Source organism: Quercus lobata, chromosome 12 (genome assembly GCF_001633185.2).
Source record: "Quercus lobata isolate SW786 chromosome 12, ValleyOak3.0 Primary Assembly, whole genome shotgun sequence".
Taxonomy (NCBI): Eukaryota; Viridiplantae; Streptophyta; class Magnoliopsida; order Fagales; family Fagaceae; genus Quercus; species Quercus lobata.
In genome coordinates this window covers 34,999,819-35,022,909 of record NC_044915.1, presented here as the reverse complement: position 1 = coordinate 35,022,909, position 23,091 = coordinate 34,999,819, and the positions used below count along the sequence as shown (strand labels likewise).

The window sequence follows — 23,091 nt, the reverse complement described above, 5'->3', positions numbered from 1 at the left end:
TTATTCACATAGTATGTTGTGAAATAATGAGGAATAAGCTTAATTAGTTCTTAGCTCATCATTTATTTTATTTCTATTCCGATGGTGCCTTTTATTATTATCTATTTTTCTATTCGGATGCCTTTCATTTGAAGCTTTTCTTAAAAAAAAAAAAAAAAAAAAATCAAATCTGGTAGTTGACTTTTTCATAATCTAATAATAAAATATAATTTGAAATTATCATGTCATTATATGGTCAATAATTTACAATCATTACACATAATAGACAAACACTATGCACAAAAGTGCTAAACAATTAACCAATAAATTTTAAAGTTGCAAAAAATCTCTTAAAAAACTACATAAAAAGCATATAACATCGCATGGGCTGCAATAGGTGTTGACGTGTTACTAGTGTTGTATTATTGTTTGTTGTGTTTGTTTATATTTTTTCATTAAACAAAGGGAGACTGCTGGCTGGACAACTTTTTATTTATAAATATATATATATATATAAATAAATTTTGTCATTGATTAAAGGGAGAAAGATGAGTCTAGACTCTAGAAGTTTACCTCTCTAATTCTCTCTTTTACTCTCTCTTTATGGCCTATTTGGATGGAGAGGGGAAGGAGGGGGAATGGAGGGAAGTAGAGTAGTGTTGGCTAAAAATAAGCTAATTTTGTGTTAAATTTACTTTACTCTATTCTACTCCCTCTCCCTCTTCCTCAATTCAAACGAACCATTAGTTTTTTCTAGACAAAACTATTGTCCCTGCTTCTTTGTCTCTCATCTCTGTCTCTCTTTAAATTTTCTTCACAGTTTAATCCAACAGACATTAAAGATTCAGATATGAGAGGAGGGATACAATATTCTCATCCAAAAAAATAAAAGAGATTAGATATAAATTACCAGGCATGGGTTGACAGGGGTAGGGTAGTGCTGCAGTGGACTGGTGGCGTTAAGCGTGGTGTGCTAGACTGCCTTTGCTTTCGCTGCTTGTCGCTACCCAATTCCTCAGTCTGAGGTCTTCTACGTTCTGCCTTAAATTTATTTTTATTTTTTAATTTTTTTGAGTGGCTGAGAAATCCCCCTTTTTTTCCCTTTTATTATATATGTGCCTTGCCATTGGGTGTTTTCCTACTCCTAGGGTCCGTTTGGATTGAGCTTATTGTTGCTGAAACTGAAAACACTGTAGCAAAATAATTTTTTAATGTGTGAAAAGTACCGTGGGACCCATTTTTAATATTTTTTAATGCGTGAACAGTGTTGCTACAGTACATGAACAGTACTGCTACAGTGCAAAATAGTAATTTTTGTCCACCAAAGTCAACATATGCGGGCAAAAGAAAAAGAAAAAAAAAAAAAAAAAAAAACGCAGTGATCAAACGTGGACGAACGCCCTCCTAGACTAGTTGAATTTCTAGTTAGAATTGTCTTTGATTTTTTTTTTTTTTTTTTTTTGCTTGTGTTTGTTTTGGGGTGTTGTTTGGGCTTAATTTTTGCTACTGGGCTAATATTTTTTTTTATAGTTTTTAAAAATAATAATAATATTGTTGAGAGGGACAAAGTGCAATTTTATTAAAACAAATTGCTAAAAATAATATATTATATATATATATATATACTAAAATTAAAATAAAAAAAAATCCGGGGGCACCCAACAATAGCTCCGTCCCTGGCTATTCCCTTAAATTATAGGGATTAATATTCTAATTTTTCCACAGCTAAATATGAGTTAGGTAGTTAATAATAGTAAAAAAGAGAGTTATTAGATAGCTATGTCCTATGTACCGTATAGCGGTAGACGGTAGTAGCTAAATCGTTACAATCAGCTAATCAAATAGTGGAGAGACACGTCACTTCTCAAAGTCATATTCTATCTACCATTTTCCCTCATTTCGAGATAACAAACGCCGTCGTTTCTCTCAAAGCAGTGAACCCGAGCCCGAACCCGCCATCAACCATGAACACCCTCACGGACCTCCCCGCCCAATCGCTTCTCCTCCGCCCACGACTTCCGTACACGTCACCCTCCTCTCTCTTCCGCACACTCCCTCTCGCTCGCCGCAGCCCCACCGCACGCATTCGCTGCTCGATCGCCGAGGACTCGTCCGCCACCGCGATTTCTCCGCCTCACGCGGCGGCGGCGGAACACTCCTCCCCCTCAAATGTAGATTGCGTGGTCGTTGGCGGCGGAATCAGTGGCCTCTGCATCGCACAGGCACTCGCAACCAAACACTCCGACGTCGTTCCCAACGTCATCGTCACCGAGGCCAGAGACCGCGTCGGTGGCAACATCATCACCGTCGAGCGAGACGGTTATCTCTGGGAAGAAGGCCCCAATAGCTTCCAGCCCTCCGATGCCATGCTCACCATGATGGTATGTGATAAATTATCAATTCTCCCAAAAGTTTCTAAGCTATTACTTAGGAAATTATGAATGAATTTAATCGCTTAGCTTATCGATTCATTTCTAGCTTAGCTTTCTAAATTTTTTTCTTGAATTTTATTTCTAATTCTTTATTTATTTTTTGTTTAGATTAGATGAGTAAGATATCTTATTCTAACAAAAAGAGAATACAAACTCCAATCAAAGAACCGATCTACAATTTCATAATTTAAATGCTAAACCTATGGTTTGAAATGCAAATCTTCTGTGGCTTCCAATTATCACAATTTTTGGTAAAGTCTCTTGTACTCAGAGCTTGTAGCCCAATTGGCATCTGTTGTTGTTTTCAATGGAGATGTTCAGGGTTCAAATTGACCCTCTCCCATTCTTGTAACTACCGTCTTTTGTCGTTGAATAAGAGACTTGGGTCGAATCCCTACACTAAAAAAAAAAACCTATAGTTGTCTTGGCTTGATAATAAAAAAAATTATCGTGGAGTAGATGCCATAATTTCAAATCCTGTCGTAACTATATATTATATATATATATATATAAAAAGAATGCAATCCTTTTCTATCTGTAGTTTCTTTTTCCATATTATAATTTTAATTTGGTCTGTTAAGTGTATATTTGTAATAGTATTTACAATGTTTTATAGGAAAGGTTTTTTTTCTTAATTTTATTTTGTTGAAATGTTGGTACTTTTTTTTTTATTGCATTGTTAGGTGGATAGTGGATTAAAGGATGACTTAGTTTTGGGTGATCCTAATTCGCCGCGTTTTGTGTTGTGGAGTGGGAAATTAAGGCCAGTCCCCTCGAAGCCTGCTGACCTGCCTTTCTTTGACTTGATGAGCATTGGTGGCAAACTCAGGGCTGGCTTTGGTGCTCTCGGCATTCGCCCTCCTCCACCAGTTTGTCCTCATCAACTCTTTGTTTATTTTCTTTATCAATTTATGTTACTCTTGAAAATTCATTCATAACGACATCAAGCACACATTTGTGCACATGCATATTTAAAGTGAATTTCTCATGTCTTATAGTCTTCACAAAGGTGACAGGGGCGAGAGGAATCAGTCGAGGAGTTTGTGCGTCGTAATCTTGGTGATGAGGTTTTTGAACGGTTGATCGAGCCATTTTGTTCAGGTTATAACCAATGATGAACAACCTATTTTGCTAATCAATCTGTTCTCATTGTTTATTTTAGTTGGTCTCTCTGTTCTTCCTATTAAGAAATTTCCCAAGTTGGGAATATGCATGCCATGACTTGTTTTCTTTCAGTTGGTATATATGGCTGTGATGAGGACACGGTCCTGCATCAGTCTGCTTAGTGGACCTGAAAATTTTGTCATATGCAGGTGTCTATGCGGGTGATCCTTCAAAACTAAGTATGAAAGCAGCATTTGGGAAAGTTTGGAATCTAGAGCAGAATGGTGGTAGTATCATTGGTGGCACTTTTAAAGCAATCCAGGAGAGAAATAAAGTTCCCAAGCCACCTCGAGATCCGTAATAATACCTGTCCATTTATGCGTATGTTGTGGTTATATTTAAAATTTGTGTTCAATGCCCTGAATTAAGTTATCTTTTAGGAATCTACCAAAGCCAAAGGGCCAAACTGTTGGATCACTTAGGAAGGGACTCGCTATGTTGCCAAATGCAATTTCTACAAGGTATGCTTCATTGGAAGTTCAACTATTGATGTGCTTGCAATATTCATTTTAGGACTTGTGATTTTAGTGACTTGTTTTGAGTTGGCAGGTTGGGTGGAAAAGTAAAATTGTCTTGGAAGCTTTCAAGTATCAGTAAATTGGATAATGGAGGTTACACTTTGACATATGAAACACCACAAGGATTGGTTTCTCTTCAAAGCAAAAGTGTTGTCATGACGGTTCCTTCCCATATTGCAAGCAGTTTGCTGCGTCCTTTATCTGTATGCCCCTTTCTTGTAACATTTAAGAACTGGTTGTCTTATTACTGCACTTATTAGTGGAATGCTTGAAAATGGATTATATTGAAGTTCTAATCTTCTGTTTAATTTTGACTTTTGTTTAACTTTTTTAATATGTGATTCATATTGTTTGCAGTTTGTTAGTAATATACTAATATATAATTTTTTAGATAAGGCACCACTTGTTCAATTATTTATTGTTCATTCTGGAAAAGATGATTACTTTAATTTTTCTGAATACTAGGTTGTGTTTGGCATTGGCTCTGAAAAAGTCAGTTTTTTTTTACTATTTACCTTATTTTTGTTATTATTCAGCTTATTTTTGTTACTATTCATGAGTTTCATTGCACTTTTTGGTACTATTCATGGGTCTCACTGTACTATTTCAACTAACTTTTAGCTTTATCTACAGTACTTTCAACAAAAAATTTTCAATTTCAGCTAAATAAATTGTTCCAAAACGGATACTCAATTCTAGTTTTTCTTGTTTTCTGGTGGTTTTTTTTCCCTCCTCTTTTGCTTGCTGTTCTTTAGAGCTTGTGTCAGTCCACCAACTTCAGTGCACCTTATCACAATGCTTTTATATACAGATAAAAATATCTCACCATTTTTGAAAAGCATTAATTAATCAATAGTGGCAATGCAGAATAAAATTTAGATCAGGATCTGAGCTACATCAAGTTTTGCAGGGTCAAGACAGAGTAACACAAAATTAATAGACACTCTTGTGTTTTGGAATGCCAAAGTTGTAATTATCCTTGGAGAGCACCCTGTGTAGGAGAGGTCATGCTAAAAAGTAGCATGTAGTTTCTGAGTTTTGGTTCACTGAGGCGCTATTTTTGTTTAGTTGACATTCTATCATAATTGTAGACTGGTTTTCACTTGGATGTAAGGTGAATTGGTAGAAAGTAGTACCATGTTGAAATAGTTCTTCCAGGTTGTTCAGCTCTTTTATTTATTTATTGATACAGCATAGTGGACATATGGCTTAGACTTTGTCTTCAGCAGATGCCCTAAAATTATCTAGAACTTGCATTTATACTAGGCTTTAATCTTATTCTTTATATCAGTTAACTAGCTAGTCCTCATCTAAAATTTGAATATTTAAGGCATAGTTTCTTACAGATACTCTAGATATTTTAGCTCCTGATAGTGTATATCCCATGCTTGTTCAACTGTTAAAGCTTTGTTTTTAAGACACGCCTTGTGAGATGATCCTTAATGGTGTATAACTAAAGTTTGTTGTAGCATGGCCACATCTAGGGGGCTAATGAAATCATATTTATTTACTGGATTATTGAAGGCATTTTTTGCTGTTCCTTAATTTTTTAGATTGCAGAAGAGGCCTGTATAAATTTTTTTCCACCTATTTTCTTTTTTACAGGCTGGTGCTGCAGATTCACTTTCAAAATTTTACTACCCACCAGTTGCAGCGGTGTCCATTTCATATCCAAAAGAAGCAATTCGGACAGAATGCTTGATAAATGATGAATTAAAGGGGTTTGGTCAATTGCACCCACGCAGTCAAGGAGTGGAAACTTTAGGTACTTCCCTTTAAACTCTTAAATTAGTTACGTCCATGACTCATTTTTAACATCTGTTTTGTTTTCTTTGCTTAAAATGATTTTTTTTAATTCTTTTTTATGGGGCTGGGGCACTTGAGATCCCTGGACGTGGGGGGATGCTAGGAGGTACCAACTGACCCAAGGGTCATTGGCCATTCTTAACATCTGCTGGTACTTAATATAATGTTGAGATGTTTAATTAATAGTAAGAAGTAATATTCTGTTAAGGATGCATTGAAAATTTTGGGCCAAATTTAGCATGTGAATTATCTTGGGAATTGCAGGAACCATTTATAGCTCTTCACTTTTCCCTGATCGAGCACCAGCTGGAAGAGTTCTGCTATTGAACTACATTGGAGGGGCTACAAATCCTGGAATTTTGTCCAAGGTAGGACAATTCAAGAAGATTCATATCTTGATTTTAGTTTTTGTTGATTGGTCTAACTTTCGGTGTTACAATCTTTGGGCTTTGACGTATTATGTTTAAATATTAAATGCCTTTCAGTTTCTTCTTTCTTTTTAGTCTTTCTAATGCCACAGTTTTTAATGACAGACGGAGGGTGAACTTATTGAAGCAGTTGATAGAGATTTGCGGAAAATGCTCATAAACCCTAATGCAAAAGATCCACTTGCGTTGGGTGTGAAAGTGTGGCCACAAGCCATTCCACAGTTCTTGATTGGTCATTTTGATCTCCTTGATGCTGCAAATGCTGCTCTCAAAGATACTGGGTTTCAAGGGCTGTTTCTGGGGGGCAACTATGTATCTGGTGTAGCCTTGGGCCGATGTGTTGAGGGTGCTTATGAGGTTGCAGCTGAGGTGACTAAATTCCTATCACAGGTTGCATACAAGTAGTGCCAGATTTTAAAGCAACTTTTGGACATAGATGGGCTCTTTTGACTGATCGGAAGTTTCTCTTCAGCTGTTCATTTGGCGGTTTGGGTAGCCTCTTTTGTGGAGAGTTTTTTCTTACAGGCATATTTTTTAGGATTTTGTTTGACTTGTAATTACTGGGTCACTGTCATTATTGATCACTTTAATGCTATGTTTAGTGTTTGCTCTTCCGTGATTATTACCAGTGCAGAAGCACACATGCAGAATGTTTTCCATTATGCAACTTCTCCTTTAATTTGTGCGTTGATTGGTAAGCATAGTTGCATTAGATACATGAATGAACTTATTATTATTGTCTACATGAATTGTAAGGAGAAATTGGACAATGCCTTGATTTAGATCCGCTAAATAAACTGTCATTTTGTTTGTAGTCATGTGGCCCCAGATCCAATCCCATGCTACGTTCCAATCTTTGATGCATCATCCATAGTAGGGCAGTGGACCTAGTGGTTTAGTTAGGATGTGTACTTGAGCTTCAAGTGATAGCCCAGTGTTAATGAGATCCTTTGTGATGTGTAATGTATTTGAGTGCCACTTTCCATTCTCTCACCATTTCTCTCACCATGTATCTATCTTAAAAGATAAAGTCTATGGACATAACTTTTGTACCACAACTATCTCCACAACCTTAACATATTCGACTGTGAATGATGGAAAAAAAGTGGTGAGTCCATGTGAAAGTAATGGTTTATTGATTATAGTGGGACATGTCATCAAGTTGTGTCAAAAATTGTAACAAATGGTGTTGGTCCTAGAAAGACTAAAAAAAAATTAAGGTGTGCTTGAAGTCATCTAGTTATGCACACAAGTTGGTGATGTATGCCATGATGTACAAGTTGGTGACATATGCAATGACCTAGCAAGCTTTATATATTGATATGTCCAATTAACGAGTGTCATAGTGCATTGATTATAATTGAGTTTTTTTTTTTTTTTTTTTAATTGTAATTAACAAGTATTTTAAGGAGCTGAGCAACTTTCAATTAAAAGGGTATTTGTTTATTAGTTCTTGTTACTTTTCAACGTAATGAGACTCGTTTAATTCCCCCTTAAGAAGTTAAAAAGGCATTTGTTTATTAATTTTTCTACTTATCAATGCAGTGTTCTTCCTTAGCATAAGTAACAGAGCACCCGTTAACGTATTCCTATATTGATTTACATATAAAACACTGCCCGTGTACACAATCTTCTTAGAAATGTGCCCAAGACACTATTCTAGTAACTCGAAAACACTGGACAACTGATCTCTTTAAGAGCGACACTAGGGGAAGGACTCCTTTTTAAAAAGCCAAATATTACATAGATGGCCGAGAGCGTGAACCTTAATGAACCACGAGGCTCCTAGATTTCTTGATACGTGTATAGGATTTCAAGAAAAGTGTGATAGAAATGATGGTGCAAATTAACAGCAATGAGAGAAAAAAAAAAAAGGGTCCGTGAAGAAAAAGCCTGAAATGGGGCCAGGTCCCCCAGCGTAGGGCCTGGTGCTTTACATGGGATAATTCAAAAGCAATTCTAAGTTTGACTGAGAAAAAAAAAATGGAGAATCTCCAACACATTGATGGAGACAGATAAATTTGAGTGGAAGAACACAGTTTTGGAGAAGAATGTGTAAAAGGGAAAAATAAGAGAGAATATGGTCTTTAGAGTCCAAGACATTACGAGTTCTGTAAAGAGTGTGTGGCCTGTGGGTAAACATGCTTTAAATTCAATGGGAATAATGTGTTGGAGACCAATAAACATATGATGGTTAATTGACGCAATAGCTTGGTAGGGGCGGTGGGGAACATTTTCCTTTTCTTTTTCTCTTTCACTTGTTTGTAAGTTTCTCATTTCTTCCTATCAATAGGCATATCTTTAGGCCCACGAAAGATTTTCCTTGTTACTCTTTCCTCATTGTGAGAAACAACTAGGAAAATGAATTCTAGAGAGTGAGAAAATGTGCATTACACACGTGAATTGTACACGTGAAGGAGAGATGTTTAATGCATAAGCAATCAAGAATGTAAAATGCTTTTTGTGTCTTTTTTCGTTCTCAAATATTTTTCTTGTGTTTATAAATCGGATTGATGACATTCTCCATGATAGGATCTTAGATATCCTCTTTTAATAAAAAGTAATATAAAGAAAACTAATTACCTTTTGTTTATATTTTATTTCAATTTTAGTATATCAAGAATTTTTTAGAAAATTTAGTGAGTTTGATTTCTTAAAAATCTACCCTCTAAAGTTAAAGCCGTTTAGAATTTGGAGCCCCTGGCCCTAGGGGCAAAAGAAAGTAATGATGAATAGAATCAGAATTCAGAAACAAGTTTTTATGAAATACCAATAGAATTGCAAACGTAATGATTTTAAAGTAGATGGGGAAACATGAGGGTCCCATCAATACTTATAGAATGTACAAAATGTCTGAGGTTCCATCTTGCTTGTTGAAGCATCCCCCATGGTTTGTCCTTAATTACTTACAGCCCTTTAAATAATTAATGAAAGTACATATCGATGCGGTTTAGTCTACATAGCACACGTAGCCTCAACATTATCAATAAGTTTTATTATGTGTCAATACCTATGCCCCCATGCGCATCACGATAATCATATCCATTGAACATTGAGTTAGAGATTATTTATGACATGGGTTTATTTTAATACTGTGTTTCAGGATGGTGTAAATAGATTTCTAGAATCGACGCCTTTCCATCCAATGAAACACAATGTTTTTTACCCCATTTTAATACTTTGTCTAGATTCATGTCCTCCAATTACACATTATGTTATAGTGTGTGGACTCTTTGTCTAATCCTTAAAAGTCCAAGTTTTACAATTTTAGAGAATATTGTCTTCACAGTAACATTATGATATATGAACTCTCAAAATTGGAATATAATGTTTGAAAAATGGTGCAAAAACTAAAAACATTGTGTTTCATTCTTCCACGTTTTGATTACTTCTTAGAAAGTAAAATTTCCCTATTTTTTTCCAAATTGAAAAGTGTTTGGTAAAAGATGCTTATTCAATCAAACTGAATTATGAACTTAAAAGAGTAAAATGTCATCAAGACAGCCTAATATTTGCACATGAACCGCATTGTGATTGAATGTTTAAGATTCAAAGGGAAATTATGATAGAAGCCACGTTGGTTCCTACTTGACGCATGTACCTGTCTGCTACCTTGACAACATTTCAGGCCCACTGGTTGTATCAAAGAAATGCTTCCCCCCCAACACATTCATATCTCATAGACTCTTTTAACTCTCTCTCTCTTACACACACTGTTTGACTGTGTGTGAATGTGTGTCTATTTATTTAAACCTTGGTTGGCGGCTTTGTTTGTCGTCACATCTCACAATGGGCAGAGCTACTAGTTCTTCTTCTTCTTCAATTGATAGTAACAACCATCAATCTCTCTCTAGTTCCTCCTCTCTTTCTCAGCTAAAGAGAGATCTTAGCACAGATCTTAGGCTTGGACTTAGCATTTCAGCCTCTCAACACAATAGCTCTTCAACTCCAAGGTATTATTCTATGATACTCAATACCCTTTTGATGAAATCTTATCTTTCTTCCATTTTCATCTTACATCAACCTTTTGTCCATCCTCTCCGGAGTTTTGTAACTCAGTGACATTATTCAGTAGTTACAAATGGCATTACCCAATTCTTCTCTTGTAGAGAACCTGCGTTTGAATCCTTTCTCTTATTTATTACAAGGACAATTTTTTTTTTTTTTTTCAATCTATGATTATCATTGTCTACGCCTACTAGCATTGCTTTTCTCAAAACAATTTATGGTTCATTTTTATGTTAGGGTGCAAACATTGGATTATCCACCAATTCAGTCACTTGTGGCAGAAGGAAACGAGTGCAATGATCATGCCACCTTCTTTGTTAAGGTTTACATGGAGGGCATTCCAATTGGGAGAAAGCTGGACTTACTAGCCCACGATGGTTATGATGACTTAATAAGGACTCTTGACTACATGTTCAACACCAACATTCTCTGTAAAGTTTCCCATGTTTCCCTCTTCCCTATTTGTTAGAATGATTATTTTGATCTATTTTTATCGTTGAATATGATTATTTTGATCTATTTTTATAGTTGTAAACTTGTAGAGGATTGAGCTAATAATTTTTTTTTTTTTTTGGTGGGAATGCTTTGGAACAGGGGGAGCTGAAGTGGATACAATGCATCCTGAGAAATGTCATGTATTAACATATGAAGATGAGGAAGGGGATTTGATGATGGTTGGAGATGTGCCTTGGGAGTAAGTTTATGTGGCTCTCTAAGAGTAATCCATTTTCAATTCTAACACTATCCCATATTTTTGCATCCATTAATGTGGCTCTTGCTTCTTTTTTTGTATAGGATGTTCTTGTCCACTGTGAAGAGATTGAAGATTACAAGGGCAGGCCCTTGCTGATTAAGAGATTTTGATGCATCCTAGATCCTAGTCTCTCTCTCTCTCCCTCTACAATTTTGTCATGTGGAGTTAAACCAATATAATGCCCCCAAGCATTAGTACTCTTGTGAATTTTGTTCTGAAGTTGCGCATGTACATCTATACATGATCATACAAGCAATAGTTTTATCTTCTCTTCTGGATGCATGTAAGAATTTTGTATGATAGTGATGTAGTTAGCAATCTTAATGCAGAAAAAAGATGACATATATTCCTGACTTTGCAGAAAGAAATTTTGTTTTCTTGTTGAAGAAGACAGTGGTATATATTCAACAACATGAAACTTATAAATCAGACAATAAAACTTGGTCCTCCTTCCCTCTCTTCCTCTTCTTAACCCTATTGATTGGCCGAAGGGAGATAGAGAGAGAAGATGACATAAAAAAAAAAAGAAAAAAAAAAAGAGGGAAGGTGACCAGAATGTACAAAATGTCCTCTTCACCTATCTCCTAATGAACATAGAATTAGCAGGCTATGGCTTACTAATTAATTTACTAATTAATTTATAAGCTTAAATTTAAGACTTTAGATTATATATATAATTTTTCTGAATGTAGGACTTCAAAATCATGTGTCCATAAATTAATTGAGTCTCTCCTACGCTATAAGAACATTCTTTCTCTTAAGTCACTGGTGTACTAGTCTAGCCATATGTATCTCTATCCCTCTTTTAAAAATGTGTATAAGAACGGATTAAAAACTAGGAATAAAAATGGATGCAATGCGTAAAGGACTTTATAGTTCAATTGACACCACTTAGTATTTCAAACAAAACCGTTTAGGATTCAAATTCATTTTTGCTATTATAGTTATTGAATTATTTTTTTTAAAAAAAATCAAATTAAAAAAAGAAAAAAAAAGGGGGGATGCAATGTTTGTATGCTTATTGGGAAAAGCCACTAAAATATGCATTTTTATTTTTGTAATGGTCTTAATATATTTCTACAGAGTACAAACTTCTGAACTTTTAGGCTTGCACCCTTTCTCTTGTGTGTCCTTTGCGCACAAGATTTAGTTATATGTGCCACATATCCCCAACATGGTATATACAAATGAGGTGTGAATGGCGTGGATGATTTGCCGACACATCATCTTATAAAAGATATTGTAATAAGATTTGTAATATTTTTAGCATAATTTTTTTTAATTATAAATTAGTAATTATTTGCCATCAAATGAGAGGAGTAGAATATCGGTAAACAATGGAATCATAGGAAGACAAGACTAGGTGTGGGAATCAAGCTAGTTAGGTTTAAATTTCAACTTGCTAAGGAATTCAAGATTAAAACGAACAAAACAAATCATTTAATAGACTTAACTACACACAACTCATAAGCCATGCTTTGTCTTTTGAAGAATTTAATAATGTGGTGGTAATAATGTTTTTTTTCTTCATATGAATGATGGATCATGGATCCCACTATAAAGAAGAAGAAATATGCTTTTTGGTTCTTATTTTTCTTATTAGCGATATGGTTATGCATTCCACGTGTTAATTAAAAATTATATGTAAATTAAAAAAATCTTATTATTAATCAAAATCAACTAATAAAATAGATAGTAAAAAAAAATCTTATGTGATAGAGGTACATATTTTGTAATGCGAAGTTTTTATTAAAACAAAAAATCATGCTATATGATTAAATAAATAATTTAAATAGATAATGAAATTCTTGATGATTTTGGTAATTGGAGTAATATTTTTAATTTATTGGAACTTTGATTACATTTTTTTTTTTGGGAGAATCAGAAACTTTGATTACATGGTTCACTTAGAATAAACTATATTAATGATTAATTAGTGAATTGCGACCAAAACACAGTCCACCACAATTGTATTAAACATCGAATAATTTAAACAAAATCATTAGCAATTTTACATGATAATACTAATATGAACTACAATCAAAGCTAGGCAGTCACATCATCAAAAAAATATTATATAATTAATATTTTTTAATGATGTGACTTGCTAATTTGAAAATTTTGTGAAATTATTGTGACTTTTTGTTATGTTCATTGCTTTACTCTTTCTGCAATATTTATTTTATTATTATTATTATTATTTTTTTTTTTTTGGACAATCCATTTACAACATACTATGGAGTTTGGATATATAAGAAACGATCTTCATATTCTGGGCCAACTCTCTCCACACCCATCCCCATGCTTGCATTACGGCCCAGTTCTAGAGTTTGTGTTTTGCCGCTCTGGACCTCTGGTATTTCACAAAAAAAAAAAAAAAACCCACATAATTAAGGGTTCAAGTGATAATTAGTAGTAATGATAATTTTTTGTGGTATTTCATGTCTGTGTTCAATCTCATCGCTCCCCTTCTTCCTCCTACAATCAATCTATAAAATATATATATATATATATATCATAATTAATTGTCAACTTTGAGAATGATAAAAATGGATAAGGTCCTTTTTTCTTAGTCAAGTATATTCATGAATAAACGTATGATTTGGCGTTGTTTGTGAGAAATGCCTTATATAGGGTTTCACAATAAGCATGAATGACTTGATCTAGTGTGTATAAATGCATTTATCGATTGTTTATTTACTGAAAGTCTTATAAAAGAGGAGATAATCTTTTTTGGGTTTAATGTGAGGCCCTCCAAAATAAGTTTAAAAAACCCAAAAATTGGCCTTTTGATCTTGCTAAATGCACTTTTAATTTGAAGAGACAATACATGCTAGCGTTTTAAAATTAAGCATTGCATTATGAATGAGTTTGACATTGGACACAATATAAAGGTGAAGAATATTCATATACCAATTCTCTGGATGTAGTGAATATAGTACTCTTTCCGTTCCATGTTATGGAGATAGATTAAATTAGTCATGCAAGCCACATAAGGATGGGAGATTTAGGGTGTGTTTGGATATCGTTTATTTTGCTGAAAACTGAAAACTAAAAATATTGTAGCAAAATCATTTTTAAATATGTAAATAGTGTTGTGGAACCCATTTTTAATGAAAATTTTGTTAAAAAAAGAGGTTTGTGGGTCCCGTAAACAGTGCACAAGACCCACTGAAAAGCCATCACAACCATAGAAACGCGCTTAATTAAAAAAAAAAAAAAAATAGACGCAGATGCTAATAATCAGTATCCAAACAAGTACTTAAGAAAAGTATAAACTCAAGTATATATGCCGTGTAACCTTTCTATTATGTTTGAGGCATTATTGAGGCAATACAAAATATTAGTACTTCATTTTTTCGAAAACATTAGAAAACAATACAGATTAGAAAACCCATGAAAAAGCCACTTTTCTTTTCGAAAACATTAGAAAACAAACATAGCAATAGTAAGAAACACTTTTTAAATATGATTTCTGATTTTCACAATTTAAGTTAGGTCCAGTATGAACATTAAACAGCTTAGCATATCTCTGAAAATAGCCAATCCGATCGTTAAATCGTCTATCATTGGGGTTTCCACATTCATGTCTATTGATTATGTTGGTTAACAACCCATATCCAACTGTTCGATTGGCTTCTTTGTCAGCTTTTGTGGGGATATATCTTCCAACCATGACATTGTGACATGAGGGCTTAGGCTTCTGCTCACTCATCAAGAACCATAGAGCTGTCTTGAAAGCAATTAAGGAGCTATTTGCTACAATTTCGGGGTTCTTTAGTCCATCAAATCCTAAGGCCTTTCCAGCAGGACCATAATTGAAATTCCTGTCATAGTATCAAGTCAACAAAAATTAGAAGTTTCTCATCAAAAACTTTTAGCTTTAAGAAATGTACAAACTTCAAAGAACCGAGAAAGCATCTCTTGCGCCGGATGTATGAGATGCATATCTCACTAATATGTGGGTCCCACATGCGTCTCATACGTCTAGCACATAAAAGATTTTTCTTTGTGTGTAAGACTCACATGTCAGTGAGACATACGTCTTATATGTTCAGTATACAAAAGATTTTTCTCTAAATACCATATTATATGGCCCACATGTACCCGTATTTTAGAAGATTACTATGCATAACACAAAATTATCATTGTAATTAATAGGAAAGTACTTAGTTTACATGGGTAAATTTTATACTGTAAACTAAACAAATGTGTACAATATTGTATACATTTGAAAAAAATTATATAACATTGTACACATTTTTTTAAGTCTATAATGTAAACCTATAATCACCCCAATTAATGTATACATGATTAATAGTCACGTAACATTACCAAGTTATTTGAATGGGGCCTCTTCCTTTGTAAGATTTGCCAGGGAAGCACGGCCATTCTTGGTTGCTGGAGTTACAGTAATAATTTTTTGGACTAATTTCCTCTTTATAACACAAGCCCCAAGCATAAGGTCCATCCGTTGCGTTAGGCCACCAACCTGAGGTCTCATAGGATATCTGACCAAGAAAAGCAGCAATTTCGCGCTTTCGTTTGGTTAAACTTCCTGTTCTACAAAATTTGGGAAAGCAACCCGATGCATTGATGAAAGGATCGTATGTGTAAAAGTTCTTGGCAGGGCATGCATCATCATCTTTGTGTAGAAATATTGTGTCAAAAAGCTCTTTGCTAATTAAAGAAGAGACTGGGGATATTTCCGAGCTTGGGTACCCCATGATGCAAGGAAATTAATAAAGCTGAAGAAGAAGAGGACAGAGAGAAAAGCAAGAGAGTAGGAGGCTGAAAATGCCATTGTCTAAGGTTAAACTTGATTGGTAATGGGAGCAAGATATGCCCCTCTTATGGATTAATGTAATGCAAGTCTCTCCCTTGTGATTTCTTGAGACAAAGCAAATGATACAGAACCTCTTACTTTTAGGATTAAATTTTTTTTATTAAATTTGATAGCATATAAAGTATTAGTTATTTAACTTTAAAGTTTTAATTTTAGCTGATTGATTTGGACACACATTTAAAACACTGTGAAAAGTTAAAATTCCACAAATAAGGCCAATAGTCAAAATTTCCAACTTGAAAATCATGACTTCAAATTAACATTTTAATTGATTTTTGGGTTGTGTATAAAACTGTGTAAAGCAATTGATGTGCAACAAATTTAACCCATTACAAAATTCCACTTTATTCTTCAAATTTTATAGAGAATCGGATACAATAAAATACAAAACAAAAAGTTAAATTAGAAAAAGTCAATGTCCCCAAACTTTAGGGGGGGAAAAAAGGCAATAGCAACAGCCACCAAACTGGAAAACTTTGTTAATATGATTTCTGATTTTCACAATCTAAGTTAGGTCCAGTATCAACATTAAACAACTTAGCATATCTCTGGAAATAGCCAATTCGATCATTCACTCGTCCATCATTGGGTTTTCCACACTCAAGTCCATTGATTATATTGGTCACCAACCCATATCCGGATGTTCTATTGGCTGCTATGTCAGCTTCTGTGGGCACATATCTTCCAACCATGACATTGTGACATGAGGGCTTAGGATTCTGCTCAGTCATCCAGAACCATAGAGCTGTCTTGAATGCAATCAAAGAGTTGTTTGATACAATTTCAGGGTTCTTTAGTCCATCAAATCCTAAGGCCTTTCCAGCAGGACCATAGTTGAAATTCCTGCCATAGTTCCAAGTCAACAAATTAGAAATTTTCCTAGCTAGCTTAAAGTTAAAGAAATGTACAATCTCACATGCATGCAAAACACATAGCAATTTTCCCGATAATTAATATATATGTAGTCACGTAACATTACCAAGATAGTTGAATGGGACCTCTTCCATTGTAAGATTTGCCTGGATAGCATGGCCATTCAGTGTTGCTGGAGTCACAGTATACACTTTGTGGATTAACTTCCTCTTTAAAGCACAAACCCCAAGCATAAGGTCCATCAGGTGCCGTAGGCCACCCACCCGTGGTCTCATGGGATATCTGACCAAGAAAAGCAGCAATTTCTCTCTTGCGTGTGGTTAAGCTTCCTGTGCTACCAAATCTGGGAAAGCATCTTGATGCTTTGATGAAAGAATCGTATGTGTAAAAGTTTTTGGCTGGGCATGCATTGTTATCTTTGTGCAGAAATATTGTGTCAAAAAGCTCTTTGCTAATTAAAGAAGAGATGGGGAATCCCCGAGCTTCAGTACCCCATGAAGCAAAGGAGAAGAAAATGAATGAGAGTAAGGCAAGAGAGTAGGAGGCTGAGAATGCCATTGTCTAAAAGGTTAAACTTGCTTGCTTGGTAATGGGAGAGCAAGAGAGGCTCTTCTTATAGATTCATGCAATGCTTAGTGTCCCCTAAATTTTGTGAGATATAAAGAAAAGGACACGTTTTGGAGAGTAACAATTCCTCTAATAAAGTCAGAGGTCAAGTTTTTGACTTTGCCATTCCACTCCTTTCATTGGGTATTAAAAATTTAAGGAAGCATTTTATTGAACAATAATGTTCTCTGAATCTATAAGTATGAAATTACATTTGTATAGGCCTTTTTTGACTAGGTCATCGTTTGAGATGGTCTAGACAGTTGACATAGCATTGTCCAAGTGGAAATGTCGACACCCAGCATATTTATTTCTACTTATATAAGCGAATGGAAGCATCAATCGGCCTGCGGCTCAGGTTGTGGGATAAGAGTGGAAGACCCACTACTTCTCATTTTGCAATTTTGTATTCTGATAAACATTTTTTTAATGCTTCAAAAGCTGCATTTCTGCTTAATCTCCAATCTTATTAGCCAAAAGTGAAAATCCAAAAATGGCTTATTTATTAGGTTGAAACTTGAACTTTAAACTCTGATCCTCTTTGCAAATGTATCACTAATATATAAGATGAAAGTCCAGCCACGTTTATAGGCCATGTTGGAAACGTTGTGTAATTGCAGGTGGGATTTGGGAATGTGCCAATTTCATATTTACTAATATAAAATTTTGTGATATAAAGCACAAGCATTATTGTCCGCCTAAGCCCACCAAGTTCTTGTATCAAGCCTCATCGAGTACGCAAGCACCATGTTGCTGAGATTTAAGATAATCTAATTGTGGCTGAGGGTATAGAGCAATATCTATTTCACACACTTACACATATTATAGACATTTATCACTTTTGTTCAAAAATTGTGACTTAAAGTCACGATTTCCTTTCAAGTTAGAAGTAGTGACTTCAAATTATGATTTCAGTTAAAAAATTGAATAGATTAGTGTACGCAATAAAATTTTTCCATATACATGTATATATTATGCTCGGATCATCACAATTCATGCTTGCGTACGCTGCCGTGTATTTAGAGCCAAAAAAGAAAAAAAATTGTGCACGCCATGTGTGCAAGCACTAGCCAAATATGATCCCTTCTTCACACGGTACGTAGTGTTTTGACTAAACAGTTCAATGTGAGCCAAGTGCTAAAAGATGCATCCATAAATGTCCAAACTCATGCTTTCTTTGACTGCTAAAAAGGATATATTATTTAGATATTTAGGCTTTGTGTCTGATCCAATCCCGGCCCGCTGCATTGTCTGACTGTATGCAAGTAAAACCCACCTTGGCAATGGCAGCCTACCATCACTTTATTTATTTTATTTCGTTCTTTTGATCGAGGCAGCTGATACATACAACAAAATGCATCCTTTAGTAAGACCTTTACTATTTTCATACTTCAGACTTCAGAGAGAAGCAGCCTGCTAGTATCGTATTGTGTTGTGATTTGTGAAGTCTAAATTGAAATAATTTGAAGTCAACATAGGACTTTTATTCATTTTTAGGAAAAATTGGAAACATTATGGAAGCAACCACTGTATTCCTTCCTCCCAACTGTGATTTATTTAGTAGGAGAAAAACCTAATATTAAGACGTAATGAGGTCCACCTAGGGTGGTAAATGAATTGAGTTATTTATAAATAGTTTGGGTTTGATGGGGGAAAAAATTTGTCTATGTTCATTTATTTAACAAACAAGTTGATTCTTTCCTGTAATTGCCTAATGTGTGTAGAATGAATGTACTCCACAAATTCATGAGAATAGTACATAGATTGGACACCCTGAAAAAAAAAAAAAAAAAAAAAAACTCAAGAACGATGTTGTTTGATGGTAAAATTGTTCTTGACTCATATTTGAAACAATATTCAATGAATAAATTTTTAATTTTTAATATTCGTCTTGCAACCTTAATTTGCTAAGGTCAGTAGGGATACTAATCAATGTGTAAATCCAACTTGCATTAAAAAAAAAAAAAAAATACATGAACACTTCATTGTGACCAAACAAGTTTATCTTAAGGACGTGTTCAGTATAATGGATTTTAGGGAGGATGAAAAAATAAATAAATAAAATAAGAAGAGATTTTTTTGGAGAGTGTTTGGTTGGGAGATGGAGAGAATAAAATGATAGTGGAACCAAATTGTTTTCTTCCCAGACCCACCAAAAAGTATGCCCATGTGCACTTACACATGGGCTTCCTCCAATACTTTTTTTTTTCTTCTTGGTCTAGATGTTGTCTCTTCCTTCTTCTTCTTTTCTTTTTTCTTGGATGTTGCCTCTCTCTCTCTCTCTCTCTCTTTTGATTTCCTAGGCAAGTTAGTATGTTGCTCTTTATTTTTTTTTTAGATGTGATTTTTATTTTTTAATAAATTTGGGTGATTGCTTTTTATTTTTGTCACTTTTTTTTTGTTTTAATTAGACATCATTTTTTTTAATAAGGGTATATGAGTAAATTTATACAAATTCACTTTTTCTATCCATCCATTTTTCCACTCCAAATTAAACAAAAAAAAAAAGAAATTAAAATTAAATCTTTTACTTACTCCCACTTTTTCACACCTTCAACCCATCAGACTCTAAAGAGTCTTCAAAAAAGAAAAATCTTAAGAGATGAATTCTTTTAGTGAAATCACAGTTTGAGAGGACATAAAATTAAATGTATTGCATTTAACACTATAGGGAGTGTCATTTCAATAATGGGTCATGTTAACTATTGCCTTTAGGGAAATTATTAATAAATCAAATTAAGAAATTTTTAACACTACTTTCATGGTAAATATAAAAAGTTATCAGAAAAATTAATTGATTTATCAATTTCCAATAAAATGTTTTTAAAAATAATTTTTAAACCAATGTCCTTACGGAATTTATTAACATTTCCCTTCAATAATTATTTCAAAATTGTCAATACCTCAAACATTTAAGATTGGTTGGTATAATTGAAAAAAAAATAAAAAATAAAAAAAAAAATAAAATGAAGAAGAAGAAGAAGCAATTAAAGTGGGCCAAGTCAGTGCATTGACCGGTTGATTGGCCACCTCATCTACCGTTTGACACGCGAGTAAAGAAACTGAGCGAAGTCGGTGCATTGACTATTGGATATTGGTGAATGGGACAGCAAATTCCCAACGTCAAGATATTAATTCATTGACTATGGTTAACAAGGTCGATTTAAGTCCAATTCCAAATTTCCAACGTGGAAAAACTAAGATAGGCCGCACTTTACAGAGGACATAGAGAAACAATTGGACCTTAAATGACCATGGCCTTAGTTTGAATCACACTCTTTTTATCTTTTTGAGATTTTTTTTTTTTTTTTTTTTTTTTTGGGATCACTCTCATAGCATATTTTTGTATCATTATTCAGATGCCAGACCTATAAAACTTAGTTATTTTTATATTTTTTAAACTAAAAAAAAATTATATTATTTGGTTTCTCAAAAAAAAAAAAAAAATTATGCCATTGGTTTTTTGTTTGCTTATAACATGACAGAGAGAAAGTTGAGACTATAACATCTTAGTTATAGCAGAAACATTTTACTTTTTCGGAGTCTTTTGGGTTTTGGCGGATGATAATTTATATATAGCAGAGATATTTTACTTAAAAAAAAAAAAAAAAGATCTAATTAACATCTTAGTTAATCTACAGAATACAGGTTATACAGCTGGGTTTAATTTTGCATACCCGTAAAATGCAGACAAGCTTCCATTGTGATTTACATACATTCGTTTTATTTTATTTATGTATTTTATACAAGCTGCAATCCATTGAAATTTTATGATCATATAGCAGGCCTTATTTGTGTAGCGAGAAGTAAATTTTTTTTAAAAAAAAATTAATGAATTGGGCCTGTTTTGACAAAAGAAAAAAGGCCTAATCGAACTAATTCCCCCACTCGCTTTTATACCTGGTTTATAGGAGTATTGGGGAAGTTTTAATTTTAAAATTTTACTAGTTTAGGCCCACCATTATTTTTTTGTGCATATTTTTTTTATAAAAAAATTGTTTGTATTTTTACTTGTCTGGTGTTATTTTTTATTTTATTTTTATTTTTTTAACCTATGGTGTCTGTTTACTAAAATTATTAGTTAATAAAAATAAACGTTATCAATGATTATAAAGAAACTGAAAATCTTTTATACTTTTAAAATTCATAAAACATTTTTCCAAAAAAAAAAAAGTTTTAGCTCTTTTATCCCCACTATGGGTACTTCCTTCTAGCTCCTTTACGTTACCACAACACTGTTTTTGCCCTCTCATCTCCAATCTTTGGCCACCAATAGTCGACCACCACTTGCCCTCTCATCAGGAAATTCTAGTATTAATATAACTAAATGTTAAAAAATTATTTTTCAAGTTGCTAGCCTACCAAATAACTAAAAAGTATATTTGGGTTCGGTTGAAGTTGGCTTAAAAAGCCATTATTTATTTATTTATTATTATTTAGTTTATTTTTGGTATTATTTAATCATGGGTCCTATTGCATGTTTTGGTACTATTTATGAGTCCTATTATACTATTTCAACTACTTTTTAATTTTATCTATAATACTTTTAACCAAAAGTTTTCAATTTAAACTAAATAAACTGTTCCAAACAGACTATTGGCGTACCTATTGTGAAACAAATATGTGTGCCAATGCTCTAGCTAAGAGAGGCTATTCTCTATCTTCAGATTTCATGTTATTTGAATTTCCCCCCTTATGATGTACTATTTCTATTGGAATTTGATAACTCTAAGGGTCATTGGAGTCATTTTTTAAAAACTTAATTTTATTAATATATGCCGTATTTACCTAGAAAAAAAAATCATTTTTTTCTCAAAATTATTTTCCACTATTTTTTTAATGGAAAACATGTTTCAACTCGAATTAAGGGTCTTACTTCCCATCCAATAAGATCATCCAGTTCAACACCTTTTCTAAAGTCTAACCATGGCGGCCACCTGTCTGTCTTTATTGCTCAAGTAAAACACTCATTTTTCTTCCCACCAAACCCTAGTTTATTACGTATAGTTTGGCTCACTTAATTTCATTTAACTTGTATCTAACTCCAAAATCGATGAAAGATATGAAACAAACTAGATCGTTGTGATCTCATATATCAAGGGTATACACTTCTTTTAATTCACAAGTTTTTCCTTTTTCTTCCCTAACGTAATAGCAACTTGATGATAATTAGGTTATATGTTATTTTATATACTGTATGAAATAATGATATTATCTTGTAGGTGTTAATTGGTTTTAAAATTCCATGCCTTTGAACAAGGAGGCTGAGATTCAAATCTTTTTACTAGGGGAAAAAAACAAATCTATTATCATCAATTACACGGATTTTCAATGGTGGTCCTTGGATATTCATGTCAAAGAGAGACCACAAAGAAGTGGATAGAAGAGGACGTGCAAAGTCAAGAGCTCATTGTACAATGAGAAATATAGTCTTGCCCATTAAAAGTTTTAAACTCAGTAGAATAAATACATTATTATTCATCTACAAATCTATATGTGAAGTAATGTTACATCAATTTCTTGAAGAATATACTGTACATATATACAGATACGTCAAACGAGAGAGGATTTGTGACTAGAAGGCTCAAGCTAGCTGAGCCAAATTGTGTTAACTTTTAGTTAAGATTTTGGACTTGGGGGACTATGGAGGTTAGGTGGAGTTGTAATCCTCATCACC

General features: G+C 33.8%; 3 protein-coding genes and 1 pseudogene across 3 annotated transcripts; 2 read left to right on the top strand and 2 right to left on the bottom strand.

The window, feature by feature from the left end:
* Positions 1-1,800: 1,800 nt before the first annotated feature.
* Positions 1,801-7,006, top strand: LOC115971448 (protoporphyrinogen oxidase 1, chloroplastic). The gene is made up of 9 exons (XM_031091371.1): positions 1,801-2,360; positions 3,095-3,280; positions 3,428-3,512; positions 3,725-3,872; positions 3,956-4,036; positions 4,125-4,296; positions 5,699-5,858; positions 6,164-6,267; positions 6,433-7,006. Exons 1-9 carry the CDS (start codon positions 1,944-1,946, stop codon positions 6,730-6,732), a joined length of 1,653 nt encoding a protein of 550 aa, XP_030947231.1. The 5' UTR covers positions 1,801-1,943; the 3' UTR covers positions 6,733-7,006.
* Positions 7,007-10,116: 3,110 nt separating this feature from the next.
* On the top strand, positions 10,117-11,366 carry LOC115970086 (auxin-responsive protein IAA20-like). The gene is made up of 4 exons (XM_031089759.1): positions 10,117-10,280; positions 10,573-10,766; positions 10,930-11,029; positions 11,131-11,366. Exons 1-4 carry the CDS (start codon positions 10,117-10,119, stop codon positions 11,183-11,185), a joined length of 513 nt encoding a protein of 170 aa, XP_030945619.1. The 3' UTR covers positions 11,186-11,366.
* Positions 11,367-14,474: 3,108 nt separating this feature from the next.
* On the bottom strand, positions 14,475-15,893 carry LOC115970585 (annotated as a pseudogene).
* A 415-nt stretch (positions 15,894-16,308) lies between these two features.
* Positions 16,309-17,399, bottom strand: LOC115972343 (chitinase 10-like). The gene is made up of 2 exons (XM_031092607.1): positions 16,915-17,399; positions 16,309-16,778 (listed from the first exon to the last, which is right to left on the bottom strand). The coding sequence occupies exons 1-2, from the start codon at positions 17,364-17,366 to the stop codon at positions 16,415-16,417; spliced, it is 816 nt and encodes a 271-aa protein (XP_030948467.1). The 5' UTR covers positions 17,367-17,399; the 3' UTR covers positions 16,309-16,414.
* Positions 17,400-23,091: the final 5,692 nt, after the last annotated feature.

Excerpts from the sequence above, each read along its gene's own strand:
- LOC115971448 (XM_031091371.1), top strand. The coding sequence starts at position 1,944 with ATGAACACCCTCACGGACCTCCCCGCCCAATCGCTTCTCCTCCGCCCA. Across the intron at positions 3,513-3,724 it reads GATCGAGCCATTTTGTTCAG|GTGTCTATGCGGGTGATCCT; the intron begins GTTATAACCAAT and ends TGTCATATGCAG. Across the intron at positions 6,268-6,432 it reads ATCCTGGAATTTTGTCCAAG|ACGGAGGGTGAACTTATTGA; the intron begins GTAGGACAATTC and ends TTTTAATGACAG.
- LOC115970086 (XM_031089759.1), top strand. The coding sequence starts at position 10,117 with ATGGGCAGAGCTACTAGTTCTTCTTCTTCTTCAATTGATAGTAACAAC. Across the intron at positions 10,281-10,572 it reads AATAGCTCTTCAACTCCAAG|GGTGCAAACATTGGATTATC; the intron begins GTATTATTCTAT and ends TTTTTATGTTAG. Across the intron at positions 11,030-11,130 it reads GTTGGAGATGTGCCTTGGGA|GATGTTCTTGTCCACTGTGA; the intron begins GTAAGTTTATGT and ends TTTTTTGTATAG.
- LOC115972343 (XM_031092607.1), bottom strand. The coding sequence starts at position 17,366 with ATGGCATTCTCAGCCTCCTACTCTCTTGCCTTACTCTCATTCATTTTC. Across the intron at positions 16,779-16,914 it reads GGTCCCATTCAACTATCTTG|GAATTTCAACTATGGTCCTG; the intron begins GTAATGTTACGT and ends GAACTATGGCAG.